This window comes from Eschrichtius robustus, chromosome 21, assembly GCF_028021215.1.
Source record: "Eschrichtius robustus isolate mEscRob2 chromosome 21, mEscRob2.pri, whole genome shotgun sequence".
Classification (NCBI taxonomy): domain Eukaryota; kingdom Metazoa; phylum Chordata; class Mammalia; order Artiodactyla; family Eschrichtiidae; genus Eschrichtius; species Eschrichtius robustus.
The window spans coordinates 24377388-24397817 of record NC_090844.1 but is presented as its reverse complement, the minus strand read 5'-3'; the positions used below and the strand labels follow the sequence as shown (position 1 = coordinate 24397817).

The following is a 20430-nucleotide window of genomic DNA, read 5'->3' as shown; positions in this document are numbered from 1 at the left end:
GGCTGGCAATTCTTCCATGCTGAGCATGTGTCAGTACTTCATTCCTTTTTGTGGCTGAATAAAATCCCCCTATATGAATATAGCACTGTGGTTGTTTTTATAATTAAGTTATTGCCATCTGGAATTTGTTGTGAAGTTTAAAAAGTTATTTTTTTCAGATTGAAAAAATAATACATATTTGTTTTTTAAAAATTTGAACATCTCAGAAATGTAGGGGAAAAGCAAACGCTCTCCACTGTTGCACCCACCTTCCCTGTCCATTACCATCCTGCCTCAGAGGCAAACATTAGGTAGCTTTCCAGGCCTTGTTCTCTGTGTGCAAAAAACATGGGTTTTGGGGGCTAGGGAGGATGTTTGTGGTGTATTGTTTTCATTAAAATGGGATCACAGTTATACTAAAATCTTTTTTTTTAACCAAACAGTCTGTCTTGGCCTGTGTACATACATATAGTTCATTCTTTCTGAATGTCGACAGACTATATGATTTATTCTTGTGTTTCCAAGCTTGACATTGCTTGGCATACAGACTCTTGACTGTGGTTGAACTGAAAGAAAAGGTTTGTTTCTTTGTATTGAAAAAAAAAAAAAAAGGTCAGTTCTCATTTGTGGAAGAACCTTGTAACGGTAGGAGGACAGGCCACCCTACTTATATTAATCTAGCCCTGTGGGATTTGGAGCTTCATTTAATCTCATCTGTTTTGGAGATCACTCTGTTCTGTGGCTTTCTTCAGATGAATTTGCCTATAGGACTAAGAGGTAGCCTCTGACGGTTTATAGCAGATTATTTATGTGTAAATAGAGGGGAAAGAAAAGAATTTGTGTACTGGCTCTGCCAGAACCAAATACGGTAGCCTTTTGGGATTATGGCTCTGGCAGTGGGCACCAACACAAAAATAAAAATAGAATGTCACCTGTTGAGAAGCTGGGGAGACTTGACATTTTCATATTCTGCATTCTTAAAATGTGGGTAGAGGAAAAATAAAGTATTATATGTGAATGTCATTCCCAAAGTTTTATTTTTCACAGTTCTCTTCCTAAGATAGATTTGACTTTATAGCAACAAGAAAGAATATGTTTTAAATGGGTGAGAAAGGAAGCAAGTTTGAATAGATAGGTATACAGCGATGTGTTAAACTTGCTGGTATAACTGTTAAGCTTTATGCCTGGATGTGTCTGTGCCGGGTGGCATTTACCATCACCACAGACCTTCACTTCACAGTTTAAACTTGGTCTTGTCAGAGTCTTAGAGATAATTAAACTTTGGGTGCTAAGTCACATTAAAAAGCACTCGTGAGAATTATATATAGAATTACGCGGTGTACAGAAAAGAGTTAGTGTAGCAGTCCTAAGACCACTGTATGTAGAAAGGCCTCATTTCAAGGTTGTCTTTGGTGTCTGGAAACTTGGATTTGGGGAGGCTTCCCACCATTCCCTATTAAGCGTGGCTCACTGTGCCTAAACTGTTTATGCAAACAATGTGATTTATGTGGAACACGTGCTTTTCTTTTGAAGTCTGGAATTTTGGTAATTGCTAAGCAGTGGGTATCCATGTGACCAGCTCCCTGTTACAAATCCTGGGCCCAGAGCCTCTAATGAGCTTCCCCGTGACTGACAGATTTCACACGTGTCGTTTCAGCTTGTTGCTGCAGGTGTTAGGCGCACTCTCTGCGGCTCCACTGGGAGAGGACTCTTGAAGCTTGCGCTTGATTTACTCAGGGCTGTGCCCCATGCGCCTTTTTTTGCTGATTTTGCTTTCTGTCCTTTTGCTGTAATAAATCATAGCCATGAGTACAACTACGTGCTGAGTTGTGTGGACCTTCTTTTGTGAATCACCACCAAACCTGGGGCTGGTCTTGGGGACCCCTGACACACAAGGGTTTTTACACTGAGAATTCCAAGTATCAGGTGAACTGTATACTTACTTCTGCCAGTCCAGCACATTCTTTCCTTGAAGGCAAGCCAGAGTGATCTCACAGTAAGACCACTTTACAATAAAGGGTGTGAGCTATAAATCAAGTGTTTAGAAACATCAGGAATCTGTACAGTAAAGATAAAAATATTGGAGGGGGACTGGCTCTGGCCTGACAAAGTACTTCACTGTTATGTAGATAAAAGGTCAGGAAGTCTTATGGTAAAGCAAACACACACACACACACTGTAAATCACGTATCTTAACCCATCCTCATAGTTTTATAAAACCTGTGCTGGGTTAAGATAACCGTATGTCCTTAAAAGAACAATTGAGGGACTTCCCTCATGGCACAGTGGTTAAGAATCCACCTGTCAATGCAGGGGACACGGGTTCGAGCCCTGGTCCGGGAAGATCCCACATGCCGCGGAGCAACTAAGCCCGTGCGCCACAACTACTGAGCTTGTGCTCTAGAGCCTGTGAGCCACAACTGCTGAGCCCACGTGCCACAACTACTGAAGCCCGCACACAGCAACGAAGAGTAGCCCCCCATCGCCACAACTAGAGAGAGCCCGCCTGCAGCAACGAAGACCCAACACAGCCAAAATTAAATAAATAAAATCTTTTTTTTTTTAATTGAATTGGATAATATTTACATCTTGGGGCTTTTTATTTCTATATTTAAAGTGAGACAGTAATGATAATGTTCATATATGAAGCAGGTTTCCTTTTTAGAGTTGGAACCATTGGCTGAGTTTTTTTTTTTTAATTAATAATCACAAAAATAGACATCAGGTCCAGTTGAACTCTCTAATGACTTATGCTCTTCAGTTTGATTTTTTTTCTGAACAAAATTGGGAAGCTGTTTTATGAATAAACTTGGTAAAAATGCTGTTTCATTTGTGATCTCGGACATTTCTGGCCGTTTGCCAGACCTTTAAGGAGATGCTTGATAATCTCTAAAATTTCCTTCAGTTCTAATTGGAATTACACCTTGTAGTAGCTCTGCCCTCATTCTCGCCCCATCCCAGTGACTGATTGGGCAGCAGGGAGCATGTGTCTCAGCTGGCCAGTGAGAATTCTGGGAAAGCTTTGTGAGATGGATAGACTAGATGGGCATGTGCCCTTTGGCCTTTTGCCCCTTCTTGCGGAGTAAGATACCAGATGCAGTGCCTACAGATGCGTCATCATTTTATGACCATGAGATGGTGATTCCGTTTACTAAGGATGGCAGAGAAGGTGAAGGGAAAGAGTCTGCTGCCCCAATGGCCCTTGAGAAGCTGCACCAACCCAGCGCTGCCTACGTCCAGGCTTCTTGTTACATGAGAAAAATAAACCCACAGTTTAGGTCTTCTCTTCCCCCCTGAAAAAAAGATGCTTCAGTAACATGATGATAATAAAATATTGTATTTTGCCACACAGCTAAGAATCAACCCTTAGAGAATTTGAATTTGGAAAAGCGTAGCTATTTCCACATTACACATGTGGAAGGTAAGACTTCACATTTTAGAGAGATACAGACTAGTCTCAGTGAAGAAACTGAAGGGTATATAGGTCTTAGGGTTACACAATTAGATTTCAAATGGGAGGAGAACTCATTTTTCTGGAAGATTTCTGCGTGTATAATCTCATTCTAACTAACTATAGGCAAAGAGAAGAAAAATATGGACTGCACTGTTCATAACTCTTGGGAAGTTTACCAGGCTAACTTAAGCAGAAATGTCATTTGCCAGAAGAATGTTTAGTAGCCTAGAATCAGAAGGCAAGCTGGAGAACCAAGCTTGGAAGTTTTGCAGAAATTAAAGAGAGATTGGAGCCACAGTCAAAATCATACCATAGCAACGATTTAGAATGCTGGAGAGAACACCTGTGTGGGAGTAGAACTTGCCATTGTCCCCACTGCTTAGAGTCACTTCAGATTAGAAGTCTGGGCTAGGTGCATCCAGTTGGCATAGATGAACCTGGAGGTAGACTGACTTTCTTTGTGATTCTAACAGTGTGTATACAGACTTTCGTTGGGATTTTGTTTTATGTATTCTAACATCAGTGTTTTGGATTGGTGTAATAGGACGAAATAGTCACAGAAAGCAAGTTGAGGTGAATGATACATGTCTTTGTAGTAATGTGAGCCGACTTACCCTTATCTTTCATCTTACATGTAAGTCCACAGAACAGATGCATTAATATAATGATTTCCAAGCTTTTTAGTCTCATGACCGCTTTTTTACTCTTAAAACTTGAGATCAGTGTAGTAAGTGAATAAAAGTTTTTCAACAAAACTTCATAGTGTCACTATTACAAGTTTGGGAACTAATAAAGCCATCAGTGTAGAAAATCTCCCTACCTAGACTTAAAAATTAACTTTTTGATTTAAAATACAGAAAATATAACTTTAAATTTTAAGTCAACTGTTATAAAAATAGTTTAAAACCTTCTTCTGTTTAACAGTTTAAACAGTGAAGGCTAATTCAGAGCTTTATATTCTCAAATGCTTTCATATAAATAGTTTTCTTGGGCCTCTCAAAAATGTGACCTCTTAATTAGGATTGACTGAATCAATTATTTTTGAGGCATATTGTAACTTATTCTACAAATATCTTTATACTACAGATGTCAGTATTATTCTGTTATCCTGTGTGCTGTAAATATTTCCTCAGGCTTTTTCTTTTATCTCTTTCTGTATACAGAAGTTTTTATTTTGTTTGGTTTGAGCTCATCAAAGCCAGCGTGTTTGAGGTGGAGAGTTTACCTGTTCCTCTTTTTCTCTCTGGTGCCTGGCCTATAACAGACACTTGACAGATGTGACATGGATACATGAACCTTACTCTTCAGGAATATTTTGGTATGTCACGTGATTGCGGTGGATGGTGTACATCAGAGTGAATGGTTTATCAGCCTCCTAACTTGTCCTGTGTGGGAACTATATATTAAGTAATCTTTCCTCTGTTTTTGGTAATACTTCCTTTAGTAGGTTCTTTAAGTAGGGTTAGCTTGTTAAAAATTCTTAATGTTACATGACTAGAGGATTCTGTTTTAAATATTTCTGGAAAATGTTGGTTATTTGCTCCCATTTGACTTGAAAAACAAATTACTTGATGCTTGCTAAGCAGATGACATAAATGATTTTACTCACTTTAAGCTTGTTGTCATGACTTTTTTCCAGTTGTTAGTTCTATTGCAGGAGGTATTGTTGCTCTTGAAAGACCTCTGCTACTTGTTTTCTCAATCTTCAGCCGTTATACTAGCATCCTTTTAACTTTGGGATTTGGCTTCTATAAATTGGTTTGTTTTTTATTTAAAGATTTTTTTTCTTTTTTTAATGTGGACCATTTCTAAAGTCTTTATTGAATTTGTTACAGTATCGCTTCTGTTTTATGTTTTTTATGGTGTTTTGGCCACAAGGCACGTGGGATCCTAGCTCCCCAACCAGGGATTGAACCCGCACCCCCTGCATTGGAAGGCGAAGTCTTTAACCACTGGACTGCCAGGGAAGTCCCTATAAATTGGTTCTTATATTAAGGACTTTTTGTCTTTAACCCCAGTGCATTAATGCTTTGGGCTTGACTTGAATGACTCTGCTGTGAAAGTTTGGTCCTGTGATCTGAACCAGTTATTTGAAGAACCTAACATGATCATACCTAAAAATTGTTAGAGCAGTTTTCTTGGTGTGGAACTCCTAGACAGTTTTTCTTGTTAAACAGGTGATCTTGTAGTTTTGTGACTTGCCTTTTTCATTTATATACCAAATACTCATTATATCAAATATACTTCTATAACATTCTTAATGTCTACTTAGTATTCCATTCTATGGATGTTTCATATTTGTTTTCTTAACTATCTAGTGTACGTTTATAGTTTTGGTTTTTTTTTCTTAAAAGCAAACGTTCCTTTACTTATATCTGTACATATTTAGCTGATTTTATTCATAGTGTAGATGCCTAGAAGTGGAGTTGCTTGGTCCAGTAGTGTAACCATGTATCAGTTAGTGTTAGGTTTGGTTTGTGTAACAGAAAATCCAAAATAATAAAGGCTTAACCAAGGTTGCAGTTTGTATTTCTCCACGTACAGGAAAATCTGGAGATAAGCAGTCCAGGGTGATAAGTCCACTGAGGTATCAGGAAACCAGACATCTTGCTGTGTTAGTTTCCTGGGTCTGCCGTAACAAATTACCACTAACTGGGCAGCTTAAAACAACGGACATTTATCCCTCACAGCTCTGGGGGCTGGAAGTCCAAAACCTAGGTGTCAGCAGGGCCACGCACCCTCTGGAGGCTCTAAGAGAGAATCCGTTCCTTGCCTCTTCCAGCGTCTGGTGACTGCTGGCATTCCTTGGCCACATCACTTCAATCTGCCTCTCTCTTCACCTGGACTTCTCTGTCCGTGTGTCTGTCTCAAAACTCCCTCTCCCTCTCTAACAAGGGTATATGTAATTACATTTAGGGCCTATTGGGATAATCTAGGATAAGTGCCTCCCCCAAGATGCTTAATCACATCTTTTTCATACGAGGTAATATACACAGGTTCTGGTGATCAGGAAGGGAGTATCTCTTTGCAGTGTGTTTTTTCAGCCTGCCACATCTTCCAACACTCTGCTTGCTCTTACTAGGGAGCAGCCCCTCTTTATGGTAGAGGTGGCTCCTGGAGTCCAGCCATCACATATACATTCTAGGAAACAGGATGGAGAGTGATGAAGGGCACACCCCCTCTTTAAGGAAACTTTCTGGTTCCCACATAACACTCCTTACATCACACTGACCGGAACTTAGTCTTACAGCCATTTGTAGTTGCATGAGAGTCTGGTGCTATGGACTGAATATTTGTATCTTCTCAAAATTCATAGGTGATGCCTGATCCCCAGTGTGATGGTACTTGGAGGTGGGGCCTTTGGTAGGTAATTAGGTCATGAGGGTAGAGCCCTCATGAATGGTATTAGTGCCCTTTATCAGAAGAGACGCTAGAGAGATGACCTCTCTCTCTTAATACCATGTGAAGAAGGCGTCCACAGCAAGAAGGTGTCCCTCTGCAAACCAGGATGAGGGTCCTCACCAGGAATCGAATCAACCGGCACCTTGATCTTGGGCTTCTCAATCTTCAGAACTGTGAGGAATAAATTTCTGTTGTTTAAGCCACCTAGTCTGTTATTTGTTACGGCAGCCTGAACTAAGACAGCTGGGAAATGTAGTTTTTCAGCTCGGAGCATGGCTATCTGATTGAATACAATTAGTTTAATTATTGAGAAGGAAAGGGATAGTGGATATTGAGGTTAGGCAGTCTTTGCCTCAGATCAGTTTACATTTTGTTAGCTTTCCAAAGATGTGCATTCCTGTCTATAGGGTATGAGAATAGGCATAGAAATCCCATGCCCCTTAGTTATTACCCCTCGGCCCTAGGCAACTCTAATCTTCTGTCTCTGTAGATTTGTCTGTTCTAAACAATTCACGTAAATGGAGTCATACAATATATGACCATTTGTGACTGTCTTCTTTCACTTACTATGTTTTCAAAGTTATAGCATGTGTCAGTACGTCATTTTTTTCTTTTTATTATTAAATAATAGTCCATTGAATAATACCATATTTGTCTGTTCATTAGTTAATGGACATTTAGGTGGTTTCCACTTTTTGGCTATTGTAATGCTGCCATGAACATGTGTAAACTTAAGTTTTCATTTCTCTTAAGTATATATCTAGGGATGGAATTGCTGAATCACATGGTAATTCTATGTTTAACACCTTGAGGAACTGTCAGACTGTTTTCCACAGCAGTTGTACCATTTTAGATTTTCACCAACACTGTGTGAAAGTTCCAGTTTCTCTACATCCTCAAAAGCACTTGTAATTCTTTTTTATTTAGCCATCCTAGTAGGTGTAAAGTGGTATCTTGTTGTGGTTTTAGTTTTATGATTTTATAATACACATTTCAGGTGGTTTTTTCCTCCAGATTTTGTTTTAATGGACAAGAAATGATGCCTTCAAATTTGTGATAGAATTTTTTTTAATTGTTGATTTCATTTTTTTTAACAGGCTAAGGAAATTTTAACAAAAGAATCAAATGTGCAAGAGGTCCGTTGTCCTGTTACCGTCTGTGGAGATGTGCATGGTCAATTCCATGATCTTATGGAACTCTTTAGAATCGGTGGGAAATCACCAGATACAAACTATCTATTCATGGGTGACTATGTAGACAGAGGTTATTATTCTGTGGAGACTGTGACTCTTCTTGTGGCATTAAAGGTATGGTTAATGAAGTTTTTTTTTTTTTTTTTCAAGCTTTGATCAGCAAAAGGCAAGAGTGGCGGCATTGCATATCAGATGTTCTAGTTTATGATCCATTCACTTTATAGCCCCTTAAAATAATAGTTCATTTTACATCTTTTGAGAGAGAGACATGAAAACGATACATTAAACCTCTCCTGCCTACTTCTGGTAAATTATTGTTGTAGGTAATCCATAGCTGAAGTCTTGGAATCATTTTTAGTCAACTTATCCCTCATATATAGTCAACTAGTAAGTTTTTAAAAAATTCTTGCCTTGCAAAATCTGTTATTCCTGTGTCTTTTTATTTTTACTATCATACAGTGCATATCTTAATCACTTCACACTTTAATTAGTGCAGTAGTGTGGTAGCTAATATTTCTGCCTCCAAGATCTGACCCCTCCAGATCTACCTGGCATATGCTGCCAGATTAAATCTCTCTTTTAACATTCATCTTGTTACTTCACTGTTCCCAACTCTTCAATGATTCTGTGTTACCTGCAGAATCGAGCTCACACTCCTTGGCTGGTCCTCTACTGTCTAGCCTGAATCTGCTGCTAGTAGTTGGTAGCATAAACTCTTTGCCTCAAATCAGAGTATTTCAGTGCTCTGGCTATCTCCAAATATTTACCTGATTTCCCCAAACGATTACTCTGTCTCTGATTTCTTACCCCTTCTGCCAAGACTCAGCTCAAGTCCTACTTCTTCCATGAAGCCTTCAATCACCTTAGCTTTACTCCTTCTACTCTAAATTATCATAAAATGTATTCTCCCATCCCTTATTTATGTTACATAGTGGTTTATTGCCTTGTTTCTCATACTTCCTTAAGTGAAGTTAGTCCCTAACCAGCAGAATTCATGTATTATATTTGTGTGGACCTGGTACTAGATTTGAACGCTGTGCTTAGTGCTGGACACATAATGGATGCTTAGTGAATACGTGTGAAGTATGCATTTGCAGCTTTTTGGTTTGCAGAGTCTGATGCTTTTTTATACTTACCAGACACATTGCTAACCAAAAAGTATGCCATAAAGTATGTCTCTATGTTCTGTTATGGAAAGGAAACTATATAAATACATTTGAAATCTTGCCCACATTTGGCAGGGCCTGGTTTTTTTTTTGTTTTTTTTTTTTTGACATGTCTAAAATTTCTTGTTTTCCCCAAAATTGTCAAATATTTAATTATTTATGAATTTTTCACAATACATGTACATCATAAAAAGTTGGTTTTCAACATAATACTGTAAAATATACAGGTTCTAGGAAGTGAACTAAAGCATAACAAAGATCTATAAAAAAAGTTATTCATTCCCTTCCTACACCTCACCATCTTCATCTCTAGTCAGGCAGGGCCTGTTTTTGTGTTCTGTTTACAAATACATTCTTCTGTGGGAAATAAAAGGGAGGGAGAAGTTAGTCTGTAGAGAGTTTGTCTTGGGTCCAGATCTCTTCTGTGTCCGTGGAGCATTAAAAAGTCATAGTGTTCTGGAAAGACTAAGAAGACTAGTGATAATTTGAGTATGAAAAAGATATTAGAGACAAAGAGTCAGATATGATTTTATTATAATAAAATAGTTACCAGTTAATAAGGATTCCAGTGAGGGGAGTATGGATACATAGTATGAAGAAGGATAGCCATAAGGAAATATTTCAAAGGTTAATCAAGAGGACCTGGTGATGAATGAGAAAATTTTTTATTCTGAAAAAGAATTTACATTTAATGTACTAGCAGACTGAGGACCATTTAAAGAAATGGGTCAGAGGTTAATGTGCTTAGCATAACAACACTAGTAAAAATACTTCCATGGGTTTCTTTTCCTTTTCCTTTTCCTTCAGGTGCGTTATCCAGAACGTATTACAATATTGAGAGGAAACCACGAAAGCCGACAAATTACCCAAGTATATGGCTTTTATGATGAATGTCTGCGAAAGTATGGGAATGCCAATGTTTGGAAATACTTTACAGATCTGTTTGACTATCTGCCACTTACAGCTTTAGTAGATGGACAGGTATGTATGTGGGGACAGATAAAAGTAGGAAAAGATTTTCTATTAGTAATTTAGGGTCTAGATTGACATGACATTCTTTCTGCATCTCCTTGGCCTTTTCTGCCTCTTTCCCTTATACTTAAAGTTTCAGAACAGGGAACTGGGTAAGTTTTATACACGTTGAGATCGGCAAGTTCTTCCTTTCATCCTCTCCATCTTCCTGCTTCCCTTTCCATCTATTGATACATCTATTTATACACCATGTGTTAAGTGACAGTTTCTGATTCTGAGTAGTAGGACAAATCTACCTCCTTGGGAACTTTCACAGTCTTCTGCTAACACTCATAAAATAGAAGTCATTTCTAAATGACCAAGTGGAAGTATAGTGTAAACCAAAACTTTTAGATGTAAGTAAGGGATGAAATGCAAGGAAATGCATTTATTTATAAATTACATTTAATTCAAAGAATGAAACAGTAAAATAAACTTGGGTTAATTAAAAATAAAACCAGAAATAGATACCAAAAATACATAGTTGATCAATATGGCCCAAAGCAGTTTTTGAGAAGTCTATTAAAGAAATATAATAGTCAAAACTGATCTAGAAAAAGAGAGGGAGGTCACATAAAACACTGGGAATGAGAAATAAGGCATTACTCTAAGTATGGAGGTACTTAACAAATCACAAAAACAGTTGCAGCTTTATTCCAATAAACTTGAAAACATAGATGAAATTTATTATAGCAGAATATTAATTATTAAATTGTTTTGAAGAAATCAGACCAATGTAAATAGACCATCAGACTAAGAAGAAATTGGAGAGTAATCAGGTCTAGGTATTTTATAGGCAAATTCTACCAAACCTTTAAGGAACATAACATTTCTGAGTTTGAAAGCTTAGGAAGAGGTGGAGAGCTTCAAAACTCACTCTGTAAGGCCAGTATAACCCCAATGCCAAACCAGACATGGCAAGCACAGTAGAATGAAATCAGACCAAAACCATTTGAACAAAGTCCTGTATCTTTATTTAAAACTCAATTAAGGAGTAAAATAACACTAATTGGATGAAGAAACTTACACTGACTATACTTATCAGCAAAGCATCAGAAACCTTCTCCTCAAAATCAGGAGAAAAATGCCCTCTAAAACTTTATTATCTCTGACTTAGAATCCCTGGAGAATGGACCTGGGAGTAGTATCTCTCCCCTCCCCTCCTCCCCCAAAGAAATCTTATTATTCAATTTTGTTTTTGGAAGTCCTAGCCAGTGCACTGAGCAATAAAAATAATTAAAAGGTATAAACATTGAGAACAAAATAACAAAAATATTTTTGCAAACAACATGATTATGTACTCAGAAAACTCTTAGAAAACTGAAAAACTATTACAACCAATAACAGGAATCAGTAGGGTCTTTGCTGTAAGAGAAATTTTAAATTTTTATATTGTCAGCAGTAACCAACAGAAAAAGTTAATCGTGGGTCACAAGCACGGAAATCGCATTCTAGGGAAAGTGGAAATACACTATATAAAATACCTAGGATTATAAAGAAAAAAGAAGAAGTATATTTAAATGTTAACAGCTCTCTGGTCGTGCATTTTTTGTTTTTTTCCATTGTGTATTATACATTTTCCACTGTGAATATTATTAAATGCTATTTTGAAAAGAAAAGCGACTAGGATTGACATTGGTAACCATTATTTACTCTCCATTAACTTTTAGCATTTAATAAAACAAATCCATTTTCTTTTTAAATTCATAAACAGATATTCTGCCTCCATGGTGGCCTCTCCCCATCCATAGATACACTGGATCATATAAGAGCCCTGGATCGCTTACAAGAAGTTCCACATGAGGTAAACTTAGTTTTAATGAAAAAGAAAGAAATATAACCACATTGTGGTAACCCTAGATTAGTTAAATATGAGCACTCATAACTTACATCGCATACTTCATTTTCTTTGCCAGGGCCCAATGTGTGATCTGTTATGGTCAGATCCAGATGATCGTGGTGGGTGGGGTATTTCACCACGCGGCGCTGGCTACACATTTGGACAAGATATTTCTGAAACATTTAACCATGCCAATGGTCTCACACTGGTTTCTCGTGCTCACCAACTTGTAATGGAGGTATGTCCTTTTCCTATAGGATGATGATCTCTGTTTCAAATAAATGTCTCTCTAATAAAGCTTCATGACTTAGAATGTCAGAAACATTCCTCCCCATTACCTAAATGAAAGGAGAAAAAACTTGGCTGATTTTAGCAAGTAGGGAAAGTACTAGTTGGCCAGAGCAAAATTATATCTCACTTTTGAAATTAATTTAGACTTCAAGAAAAATTGCAAAAAAATGGTAACAAAAAATTCCTTTCTGTCCTACACTCAGATTCCTCAAATATAAATATTTTAATATTTGCTTTATCATTCTTTCTCCCTTCCTATTCCCCTTTCCCCTCACACATTACTTTTTTTCTTTAACTGTTTGAATGTCAGTTGCAGGTGAGATCCTCCTTTACATCCAAATTTCCATGTGTGTTTTATAAAAATAAGGACTTTCTCCTAAATAACCACAGTATAGTTATCAGGGTCAGGAAATTTTCATTGATATAGTACCATTATCTAAGTGCTTTATTCAGGGAATTCCCTGGCGGTCCAGTGGTTAAAGACTCCGTGCTTCCACTGCAGGGGGCACAAGTTTGATCCCTGGTCAGGGAACTAAGATCCCACAAGCCTCGCAGCACGGCCAAAAAAATGAAATAATAAAAAAAATTTTTAAGTCTATAAACGCTTTAGTCAAATTTTTATTATCTCACCAATGTCCTTTATAGCAAAATTTTTTTTATAGCAAAATTTAATTGTGTGTTCACCTATAATCTCATCCAGTATCATGCTGTATTCAGTCCCCTTGGATGTGGAAATTCCTCAGATTTCCTTTGTTTTGCATAATCTTGGCATTTTTGAAGATTACAAGCAATTTTATTTTGTAGAAATAGCCTTCATTTGTGGTTTGGCTGATGTTTCCTTATGATTCGGGATATGCACTTTTGGCGGGCATATCACAGTATGATGATGTGTCCTTCTCAGCACATCGTATCAGGTCATGAGATCTTTCCCAGCGCTAGTGCTATTAACTAATTTGGATCACTTAGTTAAGGTGGTGCCTGCCACATTTCTCTACCATGATGTTACTATTTTTTAAACATTAAAGGAATATAAATAGAATATAATCCTTCCAAACCAGTAGGGAGTAGCTTCAAGATGTTAGAGAAAATTTCACTAACCCAACAGAGGCAGAAGGGGTAACAGCATGGTAATAAAGAACATAGATTTGTACAGTAAAGATAAACCTCATTATAACCATAAGGAATGTGAATGGATAAAAATTTTTACTTCCCTAAAATACTGAGAGTCTCACATTGGATAAATAATCAAAAAATTCACCCATTATTTTGGATTTATCTAAAACATAATGATACCCCAGACTAGAAATAGAGGGATGGAAAATGGTGTATTAGTATATCAATTAGATAATTATCCAAAATATAGTTAATAATATGAGTCAGAAAAGGCTGTAAGACGGTAGTATATTTAGAAATACAAAGAGGTCTTTGCTGATGAAAAGTGGCCCAGTTATATAGGAGAGAATAATTCTAAATTTTTATTTACCTAGTAATAGAGTCAAAGTACATAAAGCAAAAATTGACATAATTTATGAGGAAGAATTGAGACATCTTCCATCATTGTGGGAGAAATCTGAATATACATCCTAGCCACGATCTCAAGCATAGATTAAGCAGAAAAACAGTTACTGAGCTCCATAGCTGAATCTCAGTGCAGATGTACATATTAAAGATGGACACCACATAAGGTAACACAGAAGACTGCATTTCCACAGAGAATACTCGTAACTTTTGAGTTTAGTTTTCTAAACTTAGCTATGTCAACATTATGATTTTATGGTGAAATACTGATTTTTTTTTTTTTTTTTTAATGCTGCAGGGATACAATTGGTGTCACGATCGGAATGTGGTTACCATTTTCAGTGCACCGAATTACTGTTACCGTTGTGGGAACCAGGCTGCTATCATGGAATTAGATGACACTTTGAAGTATTCCTTGTAAGTAGCTTTAAATTTTAATTGTATGTAATCACTTTCAGAAGGAAAATTGCAATGTGGATTATTCAAGTTAGAGGTAGAGGAGTTTTGCTTCTGGAATAGCGGAGTGAGGAACATGGCAAACCCTCTCCCCAGTAGGAACAAACACTGGACTGGAAAACGTTACTTTAAATAATTGTTTCAAGTGTTTGGAATTTGTCCTAAATGTATACAGCAAATACAGAAACACTTATTCTGGATCTGCTAACTCTCAGTATAACACCAGAGTCTGTGGAATTTGAGTCACAAGTGTTCCCTCCTGTTTCCAGGTCCCCTGTACAGAAACGACACTGCAGTCATTCTGTCCTGGGTGGGTATGGTCAAGAAGATGGGGCTTCTCCCCTCCCCCAGTCCCCAGTCTCCAGTCCAGGGCTGTGGTCTCTCCCCCTGGGGGGGCAGGTGCCAGCGTATCTCACCTGTCCCCGTCCAGGGCTGTGGTCTCTCCCCCTGGGGGGGCAGGTGCCAGCGTATCTCACCTGTCCCCGTCCGGGGCTGTGGTCTCTCCCCCTGGGGGGGCAGGTGCCAGCGTGTCTCACCTGTCCCCGTTCAGGGTTACAGAAGCTCTGCTCCCAGTGGGTGCAGTCGGTCAGGCTGAGACTCCCTCCCCTCCCTGGCTCCTCGGGTGGAGGCTCTGTTCCAGTCATGTGTGGCAGGCAGGGAATGCTGTATCCCCAGTTCTTGCCTCAGTGCCTACTCTAGAACAGGGGTGGTCACTAAGAAGTGGGCCATCATACCTGCCTGCAACTCTGGAACAGTGGCATAGAAGTTCTGTTCAGAGAGAGATGCAGAACAAAAAGTTCCTTACCTCTGCCTGAGGGGGCTGACCTTACTTAGAACAGAGGGTCGAGAATTGCAAGCCTAAGTATTTTGTTGAAGACAGTGGGTATTATGGTGGAGACCAATGAAGAAGGCTCTCATAGCTCCCATGATACTAGTAGCAGCAAGCAAAAGAGGAGAGCAAGGAGAACTTTAACAGGTAAAACCAGGGAAAGAGATAGTGAAGAAGAGCTTTCCTGAGATCATCACAGTCAACTCTGGGAGACAAGACGGCTGTGCACGTATATTAGGCTGTACCCACACAGGAGCAGTCAGACACATCCTGGTCAAAATGTTGAGAGTCTAAAAGGAATAATCTTGAAGGCAGTAAGAGAAAAATGACTTACAAAAGGGAACCTCATTGAATAATCAGCTGACATTTCCTCAGAAAGGCAATGAAACATACTCAAAGTGCTGAAAGTAAAACACCAAGGTCATGTCCAGCACAACTTCAGAATGAACGCAAAAGAAGGGCATAGCCAGATAAACAAACTGAGGGAATTCAGTGCTGGCAGACCTGCCGTACAAGATATACTAGAGGGAGGACTTCAGGCTGAAAGCAGATGATACCAGGCAGTAAGTCAACTGCACACACAAGGTAGTAATAGTAGAAGATGGTAGAATTGCACCTTCTTAAGTGATTTAAAAACCAGTTGCATGACACAATAAGGATATATTTGTAGTATAACTGAACTTAAAAGAAACAATATATAGAAATGCAGTTGTAGATTTGATAGTAACAGCACAGAGGAGGTGGGTGGGAACAAAGCTGTACTAAAGCAAGGAAGTGACACCAGATGGTAATTTGAATTAAAGGAAGAATATGAAGAAAATAAAAATGAGAAGGTTATTTAACAAAAATCTATAAATATACACTCACTCCCCTTCTCTCTCAGCTTCCTTAGGGTCATAAGAGTATATAAGATAGTAATTATATTAAAAAGTATTATATAATAATTTTGGGGGTTTGTAACATATACTGTGTATAACATCAATACCAAAAACGGGGAATGGAAATGGAAAGGAGCTATATGCTATCTAGGAGTAAATACCTCTTAAATCACCAGAATTTATAAATCTGAAGTAGAATTTCATAAGTTGTGTATTCTAAGTTCCAGAGCAACCACTAAAAAAGAAAAATAATTGTAAAGTTATTAAAGGAATTTAAATACTATGTTAGAAAATAATATTTTACTAAAAAGAAAGCAGTTAAAGCAGGAACCAATAAACAAAGAAAGGCATCTTTAAAAAAAAAGAAAATGGCAGGTATAAATCTAGTCATATCAATAACACTGAATGAGTCATCAACACAATGCAATCAAAGGGCAGAAATTATCAAGTTGGTGTTTTTTTAAATATCTAGCTTTATAATGTCTACAGGAAACATAATTTAGATTCAAAAACACAAATAGGTTAAAAATGGTGAGAAAAGATACATCATGCAAATAGTAACCATAATAGTGCTGGACTGGACATACTAGTACCAGACCAAACAGATATCAAAACAAAAACTGTAACTAGAAATAAAGAAGAACACTTCACAATGATAAAGAGTCAGACTATTAGGAAAATATGTCATAAACATATGCACTTAACAGTGGAGCCCTAGAATATATGGAGCAGAAATGAACAGAATTGAAGGAAGAAACGGACAAACAAAAATAGTTGGAGACTTTATTATGCCACTTGCAATAACAGAACTAGACAGAAGATCAGCAAGGAGGTAGAAGGCTTGAAAAACACTACACCTTTACCCGACAGCTGCAGAACACTCCACTCGGCAACAGCAGGACACAGAGTCTTCTCAGTCGCCATGGAACATTCTCCAACACTGACCATGTGCTTGGCTATAAACCCCAAGCCTTAGAAAATTTAAGAAGATTGGAGTCATGCAAAGTATATTCTCCAAACACTGTGGGATGAAATCAGAAATCAATAACAAAAGAAAAACTGGAAAATGTATAAATAGGTACAAATTAAGACACTCCTAAATAACCTTTGGGGGGGGGGGTCAAAGAAGAAATCACCAGGGAAATGAGAAAATACTTTGAGATGAGTGAAAATGAAAACACAGTGTACCAAAACCTGTGGGATACAGTGAAAGCAGTGTTTGCAGGGAAATTTATATAGCTGTAAATGCCTGTATTAAAAATCAGATAGAATTAGAAGTTGACAATCTGTAACCCAGAAGAGGGCTCTCACCAGTACTCACCCATGCTGGCACCCTGGTCTCCAACTTCCAGCCTCCATAACCTAACTGTACACCTTAAGGACCTAGAAAAAGAAGAGCAAACTAAACTCAGTGCAAGCATAGGGAAGGAAATAAAATTAGCAGTGGAAATAAAATGAAATAGTAGAAAAATAGTAGAGAAAGCCAACGGAACCAAAAGTTGTCTCTTTTTGACAAAATTGAAAAGCCATAAATAACTAGGCTGGCCAAGAAAAAAAAAGAGTGAAGACTCACATTACCAAAATCCCCACTTACTTCAGCCTTACTGAAAGAAGAAGAATTATAAGGGAATACAATAACTATATGGCAGCAAATTAGGTAACTTGGATAAACTGGACAAATTCCTAGAAAGACAAAAAGAAAAACTACCAAAACTGACTCAGTTAGAAATAGAAAATCTGAATAAACCTGTAACAAATGAAGAAATTAAATTAATAATTTTAAAACTTCCTACAAAGAAAAGCCCAGGCCCAGTTGGCTTCGCTGGTGAATTGACCAAATGTTTAAAAAGGAATTAACACCAGTCCTTCACAAAGACCTACAAAAAAACAGAAGAGGAGGGATTACTTCCCAACCAATTCTTTAAAGATTATATTACCCTAATACCAAAATCAAAGACATTGTAAGAAAACTACAGATCAATACTCTTTATGTATATAGACGCAAAAATCTGCAACAAAATATTAACCAAATCCAGCAGTATATAAAAAAAATTATACACGGACCAAGTGGGATTTAGCCTAGGAATGCGAAGTTGGTTCAAAATATGAAAATCAGTTCTTGTAATAAACCATATTAATAAAGGACAAAAACCACATGATCTCATTAAGGCCAGAAAAAGTATTTGTCAGAATCCAGCACCCTTTCACAATAAAAGCACAGTTGACCCTTGAACAACATGGGTTTGAACTGCGTGAGTCCACTTGTATGTGGATTTTTTTTTTAGTACTCTAAACACTACAGCACTACAGGGGCTTGGGAACCACAGGTAGGGAGGAACCGCGTATACGGAGGGCTTGGCTATAAGTTATACTCGGATTTTTAACTGCAGAGGGTCGGGACCCCGACCCCGTGTCGTTCAAGGGTCAGCTGTACTCAACTAGTCAAAGAAGGGAACTTTCTCATCCTGATAAATGTCATCTACAGAAACCCCACAGCTAATTACATCATTCTTAATAGTGAAAGACTGAAGGCTTTTCCTCTAAAATCTAAAACAAGCATGTCTGCTCTCTTTACTTCTATTCAACTGATAGTAATACTACAAACCATTTATGCCAGACATGAACCAGACGTCTTGTCTGCCTGAATCTTCACCGTAGCTCTGTGAGATAGTTCTATGAAAGAGAACACCTGCACTGACCTACCCAGGGTCATTCCAGCCATAAACAACACAGAAAAGGTGGGAGACGAGGACTGCTCTTTCTACCTCGGTGTCTTGTTCTTTATTGATTCGTTTGCCTGCAGCGTCAAATCCTTTAACCATTTGCTTTCTTTTTTGCTATTTATAGCCTTCAGTTTGACCCAGCACCTCGCCGTGGAGAGCCTCATGTGACCCGGCGCACGCCAGACTACTTTCTGTAAATTCCTCCCGGGAAAACCTGCCTTTGTATGTGGAAGTATACCTGGCTTTTTAAAATATATATATTTAGAAACAAAACAAAAAAAAGCAACAGTAATCTCTGTGTTTCTGTAACAAATTGGGATCTGTCTTGGCATTAAACCATATCATGGACCAAACTGTGCCATACTAATGATGAGCATTTAGCACAACTTGAGACTGAAATTAGTTCAACACTATGTTCTAGATCAGTCGGTCTTAACAGTTTGCCTGCTGTGTTTGTAGTTAACCATTTTCCTTGGGACTGTTCAAGCAAAAAAGGTAACTAACTCCATCTCCTTTTGCACTTACTTGGAAATTTTAGTTAGAGTGTTTAACTGGCATGGATTAATAGGGTTGGATTTTTATTTTTAAGAAAAATTCACAAGCTAACTTCCACTTAATTCATTACCGTGTATTTTATTGAAATGTATAATTAACTGAAAAAAAGATTCTTGGGAGTACGTTGTCATAACATTTAAAGAGATTTCCCTTCCTTTAAACTAAATTACTATTTTATGTTGATCTGCATATTTCTGTATATTTGTCATGACAGTGCTTGCATTCTATTTGGTGTACTGAGCAAATAAACTTTCCATTTTAAACAAAAACATGTTGATTTACTGTGGTACACTTTAAATGAAAGGTTTACTCTTTTGTAACTTCACATGAGATCTCTTGACCTGTAATAAACAGTTGTGTTGAGGTACTTTAAATGTAGTGTTCTTTGTTTAGGACTTATTTTCAGAAGAAAAAAATTTTTAAGACTACCTGATGACTTTTAGGCCATAAAAGAGATTCTTATTTCTAAACATCATTTCATTAGGTAACTTGTATTATTCACATTTTAAACTATGGATGATATGCTAAAAACTGTAGGCTATCATATGGCTGGGTAGAATATTTTTAAAAACCAAAATGTTATTTTATCTTTACCTTTTGATCTAGAAATGAGAATAAATTAATCTCCAGATAAAGTTTAGTACAAGTAGTAGTGCTGTTTGTACAGCATGAATTCCAGATGGTAGAAGGGAACATGCCGAGTCTGCGGGGTGGAGATGGAAGACACAGAGGAAAACTAAAGTCTTTTGTCTTTATATAAGAAAACAAGATGGTAAAAATAGGTATAAACATCTCAAAATTATAATCAACGTAAATGAACTGTATTCTCTAGTTAAAAGACAAAGGGTAAGAGTTGGTGTTTTAGAAAATCCAGCTATATACCTGATTACAAGACACACACCGGATGCAAAGTGACTTGGATAGGTTGAAATTAGAAGATGGGATAGACCAAGAAAAGATACTAAACAAAGGAAAACTGGAGTAGCTATATAAATATTAAAATAGACTTTGAGACAAAATTTAAGAGCATAGGATCAATACAAATAGTTATCTCATAATTCTAAACCTGAATGCTTATACCAAAATAGCCTCAAATATGTTAAAAACAAAAAGCCTTACAAATGCAGAGAAAGCT

General features: G+C 37.5%; 1 protein-coding gene across 2 annotated transcripts in view; it reads left to right on the top strand.

Moving 5' to 3' along the window:
• The window catches only part of PPP2CB (protein phosphatase 2 catalytic subunit beta), a 31541-nt gene extending 11872 nt beyond the window's left edge, over nucleotides 1-19669 (top strand). Inside the window, exons 1-7 of one of the 2 annotated variants that reach the window (XM_068532053.1) lie at nucleotides 4670-4751; nucleotides 7933-8142; nucleotides 10002-10175; nucleotides 11920-12009; nucleotides 12122-12283; nucleotides 14153-14271; nucleotides 18865-19669. In XM_068532053.1, the coding sequence (XP_068388154.1) occupies nucleotides 8026-8142; nucleotides 10002-10175; nucleotides 11920-12009; nucleotides 12122-12283; nucleotides 14153-14271; nucleotides 18865-18937 (735 nt within the window). In that variant the 5' untranslated portion in view covers nucleotides 4670-4751; nucleotides 7933-8025 and the 3' untranslated portion in view covers nucleotides 18938-19669. Of the gene's footprint in view, nucleotides 1-4669; nucleotides 4752-7932; nucleotides 8143-10001; nucleotides 10176-11919; nucleotides 12010-12121; nucleotides 12284-14152; nucleotides 14272-18864 lie in introns of those variants that run through there. The other variant, XM_068532052.1, reaches the window with a different exon arrangement.
• The last annotated feature ends 761 nt before the right edge of the window (nucleotides 19670-20430 follow it).